Below are 12,989 nucleotides of genomic sequence, written 5' to 3'. Positions count from 1 at the left end.
AAATAAGCTTTTTGTGAATATGGAACATTTCTGGAATCTTTTATTTTAGCACATGGAACATGGGACCAACATTTTACATGTTGCATTTATATTTTTGTTCAGTGTAGTTGACTTTGGTAAGGTTCTATGTCATCTCTGCATGTCTGGCAGACATATCAGTGTGGATGTCGGATCACCACCTCAAGCTGAACCTCGGCAAGACGGAGCTGCTCTTCCTCCCGGGGAAGGACTGCCCGCTCCATGATCTCGCCATCATGGTTGACAACTCCATTGTGACCTCCTCCCAGAGTGCAAAGAACCTTGGCGTGACCCTGGACAACACCCTGTCGTTCTCTGCTAACATCAAAGCGGTGACCCGATCCTGCAGGTTCATGCTCTACAACATTTGCAGAGTACGACCCTACCTTACACAGAAAGCGGCACAGGTCCTAATTCAGGCACTTGTCATCTCCTGTCTGGATTACTGCAACTCGTTGTTGGCTGGGCTCCCTGCCTGTGCCATTAAACCCCTACAACTTATCCAGAACGCTGCAGCCCGTCTGGTGTTCAACCTTCCCAAGTTCTCTCACGTCACCCCGCTCCTCCGCACACTCCACTGGCTTCCAGTTGAGGCTCGCATCTACTACAAGACCATGGTGCTTGCCTACGGAGCTGTGAGGGGAACGGCACCTCCTTACCTTCAGGCTCTGATCAGACCCTACACCCAAACGAGGGCACTACGTTCATCCACTTCTGGCCTGCTAGCCCCCCTACCTCTACGGAAGCACAGTTCCCGCTCAGCCCAGTCAAAGCTATTCGCTGCTCTGGCACCCCAATGGTGGAACAAGCTCCCCCACGACAGCGGAGTCACTGACCACCTTCCGGAGACACTTGAAACCCCACCTATTTAAGGAATACCTGGAATAGTATAATAGTAATCCTTCTACCCCCCTTTACTACCACTGTCTTTTGTCTAAACTAACACCTGACTTATTTCACCTGCTAGCACTGACTTGTTTAAAGAAATGTACTTATTGTGATCGAGATGTAGTTGTCCCTGATTGCACCGACTTCGCTCACAGCTGCTTGTTTGAAGAAGTGTACTTACTGTGATCAAGATGTGGTTGTCCCACTGGCTATCCTAAGTTGAATGCACCAATTTGAAAGTCGCTCTGGATAAGAGTGTCTGCTAAATGACTTAAATGTTAAAAATCTCTGCCTCTTTTGCGAAGCAAAGATGTTTAGGGACCGGGGAGAAAATGCAATAACAAAACAAAAAATACGGAAAGATTTTCTGTGAAATTTCCAAATGACATTAGTTTCACCGGTTGTAAGGAAATAGACATCTGTTAGAACGACCCAACATGTTTCTGATAAGATTTCAGTTCAGCTTGGATGCATATTTTATGTGGTTGAAATACTATCAGTTTTTATGAAGCTGATTAAAGATAGCACCTCTACGGACGGTATCTAACTGCACATTCACATTCTTTCAAGATGCTGAAATAAATAAATCATATTTCTCCACTACTGTTTCCAAGTCAACATTTTGCCTACATTTGGTGTATAATTTTACTGCAAGAAATGCTTAATGTGAGAGGTTATAGACCTACAGTCAAGTGTGCAGATTTATGTTTCCATTTAACCCATCTGAACAGAAGGCTACAGTTCCCTTGATGTGCCATAGGCCTGTTTGAAGTCCCCGTCTTGTGACTGTCGAATTTGTATAGCGCCTCACAATCATCACACATAACATAGCCGGCACTGCTATCATCCTCTTTTACCACTTCACCAAATCTTTTCCAAACATGACTTTCTGGCCCTCCCTTCTCGTTATCTTCAACTCTCCATTTCACAGCTTTTCTCTTATTTAATTAAACTCCGACATTGTCCTTTTTGCCTCTGTGGATCAACATTAAGGGCTCCCGAGTGGCGCAGTGGTCTAAGCCACTGCATCTCAGTGCTTGAGGCGTCACTACAGACCCTGGTTTGATTCCAGGCTGTATCACAACCGGCCGTGATTGGGAGTCCCATAGGGCGGCGCACAATTGGCCCAGCATCGTCTGGGTTTGGCCGGTGTAGGCCGTCATTGTAAATAAGAATTTGTTCTTAACTGACTTGTAAAATAAATAAAAAAGTAACTTTTTCTGCCCGTTCCCTAAAGCATTTGGCGATTGGCTGTAGGCTATTTGGCGCGCCTACAGTTAGACTTGCGCATGAATACTAGATAGCCAAAAAGAATGAAAGAAAAACCTCAATGTAGCCAATAGATTTAAAATGGCAAAATAATTGATTTTTTTAAGGTATTGTTTTCTCTTTATTCAACCCGCCACCAACCCGCCCTTCATCCACACAATAATATTTAATGACCCTAAACCCGCGGATCTAACTGCAGGGACTGGGGGTTATGAGTCAACTCCTGCATCACTCGAGAAATCAGATTAGAAAATTCCTAATAAGACACTTTAGTCATCACCTTTGTGCACAAAACATCCATTGAATTAGTCAAATAATTGATGCTGAGGCCAATTCCCCCCATTACTCACAGCTGAAGATATTAACATGTTATATTAATCCAATGTCTGCAATGTTTTTGCATGAAGCAGTACGCTGAGTGATGTTGGTCTTTATAAACTGGGTGGTTCGGGCCCTGAATGCTGATTGGCTGACAGCCGTGGTATATCAGACCGTATACCACAGGTATGACAAAACATGTATTTTTACATTGGTAACCAGTTTGTAATAGCAATAAGGTACCTCGGGGGTTTGTGGTATATGGCCAATATACTACGGCTAAGGGCTGTATCCAGGCACTCCGCGTTGCGTCGTGCTTAAGAATAGCCCTTAGCCGGGGTATATTGGTCATATACCACACCCCCTCATGCCTTTTTGCCTAAGTATAAACCGGATGCAACACGGATATTGATGTCCATGAATCGGCATATGCGAACGTGAGTAGCTTACCTTGAAAACAACGGTCAGACATCTTGGACGCAGTCTCCAATTCTTACTACACCTCAGTGGTTGTACTTGGGACTCCACTTGAGACTCGGCGCTTGTGACTTGAACAATAGTGACTGGAAAAAAAGTTGATTGTGCATTGATAAGCACACCAAAAGACGGCATTAACGATACATCATTAAAATAAACAAAGAGGGCGCTTCTAAAAGCACTTCACACCATAGCCTGATGAATTTGCACCATAGCTTTTCTTTGATTTTGACACAAATGAAAATGTGGCACCGACTCGCCCATGGATTGATGTTTCAGCATTGTGTCTCAATGAAGAGTTCGGTGTTCAACTAGACGTCTGCGACATGAGTAGTTCTAGCTAGCTTCGTAGGATAGCCTCCCCCTCAGCTGCTTCTGCGTAATCCCAAAGTCTCGGACAGGGCTTGTGTGTAGCTCAATGACTCAGTTTGAAGTTACTTTGAGTTTATCAATATTGGGTGCATTGACTTGATTTGCATTGCTTTTTTGGTTGGGAAAAAAAACTTTTCATATACTGTGATTCAAAGCGATTGGGGGTTTCTCGTGACCAACCAAGTCAATGAAAAAACGTTGTCAGTTGATCCAAATGGAATAAACCACGTGCTACTACAGAGTCCCGGTTCACCTTTTGGTAACCACTTTTCCTGTAACGCTTCAAAACGTTGTAAACCCTCATTTCAAAACAAAATACTTACTGCAAGCATTAGGCATTCTATTACCTTCCATTTATTCATATAGCCATTATAGCGCTTTCAGTTGTGCATTTCTAAACATTCTGCTCCTTGTCATATTCTAAAAAGAACATTATTACATAAATAGTGTTTCACACAAAATTAAGAAAAATATACAGGATTATTATTTTAAAAACGAGGACATCAAGACCTAGATAGACTACATGCAAATGTTTAAAATATAATATGCTATAGGCACACCCTATTTTGGTCCGCGCTCTTTTGGCAGTTACTCTTCTGTTGACGCCTATATGTGATCTGCTGATTGGAGGTTAGCTTTGGGATGAGAGAGAGCAAAGTGCTTTTTGTGCTGGTCTCTCTCACCAGAGATGACTGGAAAACAACTGCCTAGTCTGTAATCAACACCGTCAAAAACAGGATTGTGCTTCACAGAAAATAGTGACTCCGTCTGCTACGCTTGGAGGTAAGGTTGCACCAATGAAAGAGCAGCAGAGGAGATCCATAGACTTGGAAACAATTCCAATTCTATTTTATGTCTCTATTCCAATATCTACACAAGCTTACCACTCAGAATGAAGCCATGTAAATGTGTTCTAAATACTCAGAACAAAGCCATCAGAGGAGGCTGGTGGGAGGAGCTATAGGAGGACAGGCTCATTGTAATGGTTGGAATGGAATTAACGGAATGGTATCGAACACATCAAACATATAGAAACCACATTTTGGATCCTGTTCTATTCCAGCCATTACAATGAGCCTGTCCTCCTATAGCTCCTCCCACCAGCCTCTGGAAGCCATGTATTGGATATGCGTTCTAAATAGTGTGCCAGTAAGTGTGGATATTGGAACGTGACCCCTGAGTGGGGACTCAGAGGTAGGATTACAAAAATCACAAAACTTTCCCAAAATGCCCTGGTTTTTCAGATATCCCAGTTGGAGGAGTCTGGGAATCAGCTGGGAATAAGCAGCGAGTGAATCTTCAAACCTGGAATTCTTCAACTGAGATTTATGAAACACCAGATAAAAGTTTAGGGAATTCAACTACCCTACCCCTGAGCGTGGGGGTGTAGGGGCCTCAGAGGTCCCTGAAGGCACAGAGTTGGATTCCTTTCTGGGTGTAGAAAGCCAGTAGGGCCGGGTCCTTCAGGGTGGTCAGCTCCTGCTGCCTGTCAGCCGACTGGGAGAAGTCGTCCGGCCCCTCCCCACACCCGCCCTCCTGGGGGTGGCTGGGGTACCCAGGGTGCACCATGAGCTCTGCCGTCAGCACAGGACGCTCCGTGGTGTTCATCCTGTTTTTACTTCCACCCCCAGGGGGCGACAGTGAGACCCCCAGGTCTAGTTCCAGGGCATGGCTGAAGGCTCGTCTGAGGTTGGGGACCGACATGTTGTGGCCCATGGTGGTCAAACCTAGATAGACGTCAGGCCATCTGGGAGAGGGGGGGGTAGAATAAATTGACATTTTCAGCTCATCACTTCTTTTTTATTTATTTCTTTTTTACTTTTAACCCAACCCGAGAGAAACAAAAAACACAATCTTCTCTCATCGCACGATTTAAATCTCCCAGGACAACTGAGAGGAAGAGGAAAATAATCACTTTATATGCCTTAAGGTCATCTTCAAGTCTTTAGTCTTCAAGGAACTTGCCACCTCTCTAATACTGTACCAGGATACACTGTAAACAGAGCTGTGGAAAAGCAAAGTATGGATCCTGAAGAGATGATCATCACATTCACTACTACTACGGGGATCTCAGTGCGTCTCCTACCTGATGCCATGTCGTCTGAACACGGGAACAGATTCCAGCGCGTCCCTCTCCACCTGAGCGTAGAAGTCTCTGAGGACAGGGGACAGCCAGGGACATGAGTGTAGACCACGCTCCACTGGAACACGCGTATAGGAGATCCCACAGTCAGACAGCACCTGTGCAAACACCGCACACACCTCTGACACACACACACACACACACAATCAGATGTGCAGCCACGTGCGATTCAGATATTTGTCAAGCATTAAAATGACAATCACAATTTTTACCATGAGTTATAACAATTTACTACTGCTCTATTAACTAATTATAGTATCAAGCGTCACCAGTGCCCTTAAGACAATGGCGTGGTAAAAAGCCCTACATGTTCAAATGAAAAGGAATGACTAAGTGGAATATCCTGGTTAAATAAATGAAATGATAAAAATCAACAGTGGTAACATCATTTAAAACTAAAAGGCGAGTCCTTTTCCCCCCTCCTAGTCCTGTAAACAGTGGACGTTGAAGATTTCTTCATCTAGATTAGGTCACCTAACAGCCCATATAAACAAACCACATGATTCAGTGCATCATCAGTGGTGTAAACCCCAGGCTCATGTGCGTCATGACAGTGACCTTGTAAAAGGGGAATTCTGCGGTGTCATCAGAACGTCCTGAGTAGAATATGTCAGTCAGAGGGAAGACATGGTTGAGGTTCAGTCTTTCATACTCAACACTTGTCTCTGTTGGGAAAGACCTCTCACAATAACAATTTTCACGCAATGATCATAGGAACACACACGCGAGCACACACACACACACCTTTCTAGTAGTTTTATGGCGTCATACCTGGCAGCACATGGATGTGTTGGTGCCCGTCCATGTGACAGGGTAGATGACCCATCAGCTCTCCGAACAGCCTCACCTGAGCCCTGAGCTCCAGCTCCACCTGACACACACACAATGTGAAAGCACACACCTGAAAGATAACCATGTGCCACGGGGAGAGTGGACATATACCCACGATACAGTCTTAGGGACAAATACACACCCTATGGACAGTGTGTAGCTAAAACACACACACACACACACACACACACACACACAGATAAGGAACAAACAAACACCAAGGCCAAAAACACATCCTCCACACAACAGAAGAAAAAAAAACACGTGTCACGCTAAAACTGTTCCCAGTAGAGGGGGAACGAACGAATATGTTCCACATATGAACAAAAGGGAGTTGAATGAGATTATTAGGGAATGCCTGATCCTGCTTTGGTTTACTGTAAACGGAGTCTAAGGCCTCACGCTATTAAAACATAGAAAATACCAGTTACTCCTGAGTATATTTATTTATAAATCATCACATTGTTGGATAAGTCAAGATAGTGGGTGAGTTTTTGAAAGCCTCTCATATGGCATCTACCAGTGTCATGCTGTGTAGGCCAGTTAATCATACCATCAACAATGCCTCTTTCAAACAGATTTACATGCCCATGTTTACACCCTCCTGTACATTCTCAATACATCCTCCTGTACAGTCTCAATACATCCTCCTGTACAGTCTCAATACATCCTCCTGTACATTCTCAATACATCCTCCTGTACAGTCTCAATACATCCTCCTGTACAGTCTCAATACATCCTCCTGTACATTCTCAATACATCCTCCTGTACATTCTCAATACATCCTCCTGTACAGTCTCAATACATCCTCCTGTACAGTCTCAATACATCCTCCTGTACAGTCTCAATACATCCTCCTGTACAGTCTCAATACATCCTCCTGTACAGTCTCAATACACCCTCCTGTACAGTCTCAATACACCCTCCTGTACAGTCTCAATACATCCTCCTGTACAGTCTCAATACATCCTCCTGTACAGTCTCAATACATCCTCCTGTACAGTCTCAATACACCCTCCTGTACAGTCTCAATACACCCTCCTGTACAGTCTCAATACATCCTCCTGTACAGTCTCAATACAACTCAACGTGACCATGATCTCCACACACACACACACACACACACACACACACACACACACACACACACGGTTGACCCAACCCTCTTCCAAGTCGCTGTGTTTATATCATAAACAATACGAGATGTAACTGGCAACTTCCCCAACCACTACAGTATCTATTACAGAAGCTGCCAGGGCCAGTATTCATGAAGCGTGCGGTTCATGAATGACATCTCAAACAGACTGAGAGTATGTGGTCGTCACGCCCGGAGCCGGATACGCCTCCGAGGCGGAATGCCCACCCGGCCCCTACCCTGTTAGGTGAAGGTTGTGCGGTCGGAGTCCGCACCTTTTGGGGGGGGGGGGGTACTGTCACGCCCTGACTCAGGGGACTCGTATATGTTGAGTCAGGGTGTGTATATTCTTTGTTGCGTATATTCTATGTGGGGTTATTCTAGTATGTGTAGTTCTATGTTGGCCGGTGTGGTTCCCAATCAGAGGCAGCTGTCGCTCGTTGTCTCTGATTGGGGATCATACTTAGGCAGCCTATTGGCACTAGTGTGTTGTGGGATCTTGTTCCTTGTAGGTATGTTGTGTGTTCTACCTTGGACTTCACGTTTCGTTTCGTTTGTTGTTTTGTCGTTGTGTTTATTTGGTTTAATAAACATGTACGTATATCACGCTGCGCCTTGGTCTGACCCGTCAATGAACGAACGTGACAGTTGGAGTGTGCCCCTGGCTATCCGTAAATGAAAAATAAAAAAAATATGGTGCATCTGGTTTACTTACTATAAGGAATTTTAATTGATTTATACTTTTACTTTTGATACTTAAGTATATTTAAAACCAAATACTTTTACTCAAGTAATATTTCACTTGGTGACTTTTCCTTGAGTCATTTTCTATTAAGGTATCTTTACTTTTACTCAAGTATGACAATTGGGTACTTTTTCCACCACTGCTCAGATGACACTCAGACAGCTAACCTGCCATTAAAACAAACAGGTGTTAGACAGTACAGACATGAAGGTCCATACATATTCATGGAAATAATCTGATAACATCTTAATCTGATATTGTCTTAATCTGATAACTTCTCACTTAAATCTGCCTTTGGCATTCAAGCAATAATTTGGTAAAATACTATACTTATCGAGCAATGTTGACATTAAGTAAAACTGGAGTGGAGAATGGGCAATTCCACGGTAACAGAGTGATGCTGAGAATGGGATTTTTCACTTTAAAATGTATGCCAAACTAAAACCGATGATTGCAAAGTTAAACAACTCTATCCACAAGGACGACTTTTAATAATTTCCTCCGAAAATGTAACAAAAACACATTTACTTGAAGAACAGTGCAGATCCAAAGTTTGGTAACAGAAACACAGGACTGGAGAGTGAAAGGGGATAATGAATGTGATATTACTGAAGCTCAGCGCTGTGCTGTGAGTCTGGTCTGAAGCTCAATGCCTGTGGTACCAACTAACATGGAACATCTCCCTTGTTAAGCCTAGATGAGGACCAATTTCTCTGACATACCACCTCTGTTACGTTCCCATCTCAATATAATAATATGCCATTTAGCAGACGCTTTTATCCAAAGCGACTTACAGTCATGCGTGCAGACATTTTTACATATGGGTGGTATACCACCGTCCCCATCTTTTTTTGATCTCTCTATACTATTTATCCATTGATTCCTTCTCTTCACTCCTCTCTCTATAAATTTGAGTTGGTTAAGGGACCATGGATTTTAGACTGCTAACATTTACATTTTAGTCATTTAGCAGACGCTCTTATCCAGAGCGACTTACAGGAGCAATTAGGGTTAAGTGCCTTGCTCAAGGGCACATCGACAGATTTTTCACCTAGTCGGCTCGGGGATTAGAACCAGCGACCTTTCGGTTACTGGCACAACGCTCTTAACCACTAAGCTACCTGCCGCCCAGTGCTAAGTATTGCAGAGTATTTCAATTTGCTACGGATGCCATTCAACAAGACACATTTACATTCTACCAGTGACCAATACAATTTAAATGAGAAGAATCTTTGCTTACTATGACCGTGATATGTGGTTGTCCCACCTAGCTGTCTTCAGATGAATGCACTAACTGTACGTGGCTCTGGATAAGAGCATCTGCTAAATGACTAACATGTCATGTAAACTGTCATTCTGTTACCAAACTTTGCATCTGCGCTGTTCTTCAAGTAAATGTGTTTTTAGTAACATTTTCTGTGGACATTGTTAAAAGTAGTCCTTGTGCATAGAGTTGTATGGTTTTATTGAACTTTGTGAAAAATCTGAGTCTCAGCATCACTCTGTTACCGTGGAAATGCCTGAATATGAAAAAAGAAAAAACCCTGCGCCACCTCAACTAAGCTGTTAAGAAAGAAGCTTACCTCTGTCATGCTGACCTGGCCACTCTGTACAGCCTTTCTGAAGCCCATCTTCCCATGGAAGAACCCATCTTTGTTGAGGAGCGTGGAGCCCCGCTTCAGACCCTGGCTGACTGGTAGACCCTCTGAGAGGTTGGCATGGAGACCGATGGGAATGCGATGTCTGTGGGGGGAGATGGGGAAAATCAGGAAATTAGGGGTCAGTTTTCCAGACTCAAAGTAAGCCTGGTATTTGACTAAGGAAGCATGTTCAATAGAGGTTTTCCATTGAAAGTGCTTTAGTCCTGGACTAGGCTTTATATTGTGGAATCAGACCCTATAGTGTCTGATATCATAGATGGAATTGTCTAACAACAATATGAGCAGGTACACACTCGCCGAGAGAAGAACACATAAGATTAGACAAAAAAAAAAAAAAGGAATATGAGATTTCTAAATGTATAACACCTTTCCTGATCGCATGAATTATTCAATACACAATCAATAAAAACACAACAAGTGAAAGTGAACTGAATGTCACCTATCAGGAAGTTAATGTATTTTTAAACCGACTTACTGTAACTTATCGGGACTCCCTAAATTGCTACGTGAATTATCCCAACCTGTAGCATAAATGTTCCTAACCTGGTACGAAAAAGTCGTAGCTGTATGGAAGTGTTGTGTTTTTAGGGAATCTTGTAAGTTATCAGTAGGCTATTAAACGTCATATTATCTATGGAAGTAAACCTTGTACTTTACTACATGAAGCCTACTTACCTTTTGGCCAGCTCTGTCGCTTCTTTCGCCGAGGAGGCGTTAACCAGAAGGGACACATTAGAAATGCCCCCAGCCTGGAAACAATCCACTATCCCCTGGTTCCTCTTCGGACAGTACCCAAAATCATCTCCTGTCACCACCAGCTTGACTTTGGGTTGAGGCATTATCGATGGACGCTGGTGGAAAAAGTGACACAACACAGGAGAGACAGAGCGAATCAGACTAGGCGGCTACCCACTGGAAACACACAGGTTGAATCAACGTTGTTTACACGTCATTTCAACGAAATTACGTTGAACCAACGTGGAATATACGTGGAATTGACGTCTGTGCCCAGTGGGACTTTGTTTCCAAGTTGCGCGCAGCACTGAGATGCAACAGTGTAGCGATGTTCAATTCACCAGTTTGTGAAACATCACCGGTGGACGCTACATATTTATTGAAACATTGTAGGCCCCTGCGGTGACACAAACGTGATCATCTCGTGAACGTGGTAGCCAAGACGATGTCACCCACGAGAACACAACCTACTTTTTCCAGTTCGAAGTGGAAGCCTAATCAAAGCTTATATTCTATCTCGAATAGAACTGTCAAATTCCTGCTCTATGATTTGAGTCGGCGAATCAGATCATTTGCAAGCCCGGATTAGACAAAAAAATATGTTGCTTGCCCTCTTTGATCGATCTTTTTATAGATCCATAAAAGCCTGTCCTGATGATAGCCGATTGACTCTATAAACTGGGTTTCCAGCTGGCAGCAGCCAGCTAGTTGTCAACCCAATGCACAGGAAGGCAACTCAACTCATTAGTCACTATGGTCACTTTCACAGCCTAATCCCATAGAGGCAATGGCCCTAGCATACCTAGAAATGTATGGACATTTAAGAAATAGGCCTACAATTTACACTTGTTTCAACGAATGAGAGACTAATGCAAACAAGCACCCTCTATTTAGAATATGCGAGGAGGTTAACTGCAATCTGCCTCTCGTTCAGTAGCATACACGTAATACACAATAATAGATAATGGAACCAAATCGAATTGATCCATAGCCTGTAAGTCATATATACTCTAAAGAGTGAAGAGACGCGTCTTACCCATTTTTAAGACACGTGTTTGTCCATTTATGTCCGAAGCCAGAGAGGCAAAACGAGAACAAATACCAAGCTCTTCCGATTGACTCAAGGCTGCAATGAAATCCGTAACCTACTTTTATGGATTAAAGCTACCTCTAGTGGATTTAAATGGTATTTCATGTGACGTGTGTTTAAAAAGAGTGATGTGTATGAACCCTGGATGATTTAAAGGGCACGCGGGTTTGAAGCCAAAGCAGCCATCTTGGTACTCCTCCGTTGTAAAAAAAATAATACATTTTGGAAGCTATATAAATGCATTTATAAATGTCTACATTCGTTTTTGACACGTTTATTCTATTACAGACACCTTCATGCATACTTTTAAATTATATTACTTTTAAAATATATATATATTTTTTAAATCATGCTTCCAGGAATTTGTGTACAGATCCTTGCGACACGGGGCCGTCCATTATCGTGCTGAAACATGAATGGCACACTAAATGGGCCTTAGGATCTGTGTGTAGATTGATGAGGAAAAAAATTAAGTTAATCAATTTTAGAATAAGGCTGTAACGTAAAACAAAATGTGGAAAAAAAGAGGGTCTGAATACTTTCTGTATTTTTGTTCAGTGTGTTACTCTTCGTAGCCTACCACAGGAGGTTGGTGGTACTCTAATTGGGGAGGACGGGCTTGTGCTAATGGCTGGAGCATAATCAGAGGAATGGTATAGAATATTTCCATGTGTTTGATGCCATTCCATTTGCTCCGTTCCAGTCATTATTATGAGCCGTCCTGCCCTCAGCAGCCTCCTGTGGTAGGCCTACATATGGTTTTCGTTTAGTTTGAGGAGAATAATAAAAAATATTCTGCGTATGTTGCATAGCTATTTGAGGAAATAACTAAGTGTAAATCATTTGCCCTATTCAATCAAGGCATGCAATTCGGTGGTCTACAAGACTTTTGGCCTATCCCTAGCCAAGGGCAAACTCATCAAACACAGACTGATCATCATATAAAACATTCAGAAGTCGTGATAAGACCTATCCCCTTACCGTGCCAGGCTCTTGTGAACCTGTGTGCCTTTCTGTTATTATGAATACCACTGGCTACACAGTGTTGCCTTTCCCATGTCACGTGGCCCCAGTTGGGCAATGACCCTATAAAGTTGACACAGGAACCTGTGACATAATCATCTATTCAATTCTGTTCTTTATACAACGGGTGGGTCTAATCCTGAATGCTGATTGGTTAAAACTGCATTCCAGCCGGTGTCTATTCCACAAGTTACCACCCGCTAAATCTATGACGTTAAAATGTCTATTTACTCTGTTCCATCTGACTGCGCAATCCAGTGTCTCATCAGCCCAGCCAGGCAATT

General features: G+C 43.1%; 1 protein-coding gene across 1 annotated transcript; it reads right to left on the bottom strand.

Moving 5' to 3' along the window:
- Positions 1–3,673: 3,673 nt before the first annotated feature.
- Positions 3,674–11,727, bottom strand: ydjc (YdjC chitooligosaccharide deacetylase homolog). Its single transcript, XM_041900344.2, has 6 exons — positions 11,629–11,727; positions 10,533–10,708; positions 9,780–9,939; positions 6,257–6,356; positions 5,429–5,606; positions 3,674–5,089 (listed from the first exon to the last, which is right to left on the bottom strand). The coding sequence occupies exons 2-6, from the start codon at positions 10,694–10,696 to the stop codon at positions 4,738–4,740; spliced, it is 954 nt and encodes a 317-aa protein (XP_041756278.1). The 5' UTR covers positions 10,697–10,708; positions 11,629–11,727; the 3' UTR covers positions 3,674–4,737.
- Between the last annotated feature and the right edge of the window lie 1,262 nt (positions 11,728–12,989).

The sequence above is a fragment of the Coregonus clupeaformis genome, chromosome 16, assembly GCF_020615455.1.
Source record: "Coregonus clupeaformis isolate EN_2021a chromosome 16, ASM2061545v1, whole genome shotgun sequence".
Classification (NCBI taxonomy): domain Eukaryota; kingdom Metazoa; phylum Chordata; class Actinopteri; order Salmoniformes; family Salmonidae; genus Coregonus; species Coregonus clupeaformis.
The sequence above is the reverse complement of the archived record's forward strand: the minus strand, read 5'-3'. Positions and strand labels throughout refer to the sequence as shown.

What these genes read in the sequence shown, in the direction of transcription:
- ydjc (XM_041900344.2), bottom strand. Translation starts at nt 10,696, where the DNA reads ATGCCTCAACCCAAAGTCAAGCTGGTGGTGACAGGAGATGATTTTGGG. An exon ending in GCGACAGAGCTGGCCAAAAG is followed by an intron (nt 9,940 to 10,532) that starts GTAAGTAGGCTT and finishes CTCCCCCCACAG; the next exon opens with ACATCGCATTCCCATCGGTC. An exon ending in ACACATCCATGTGCTGCCAG is followed by an intron (nt 5,607 to 6,256) that starts GTATGACGCCAT and finishes TGTGTGTGTCAG; the next exon opens with AGGTGTGTGCGGTGTTTGCA.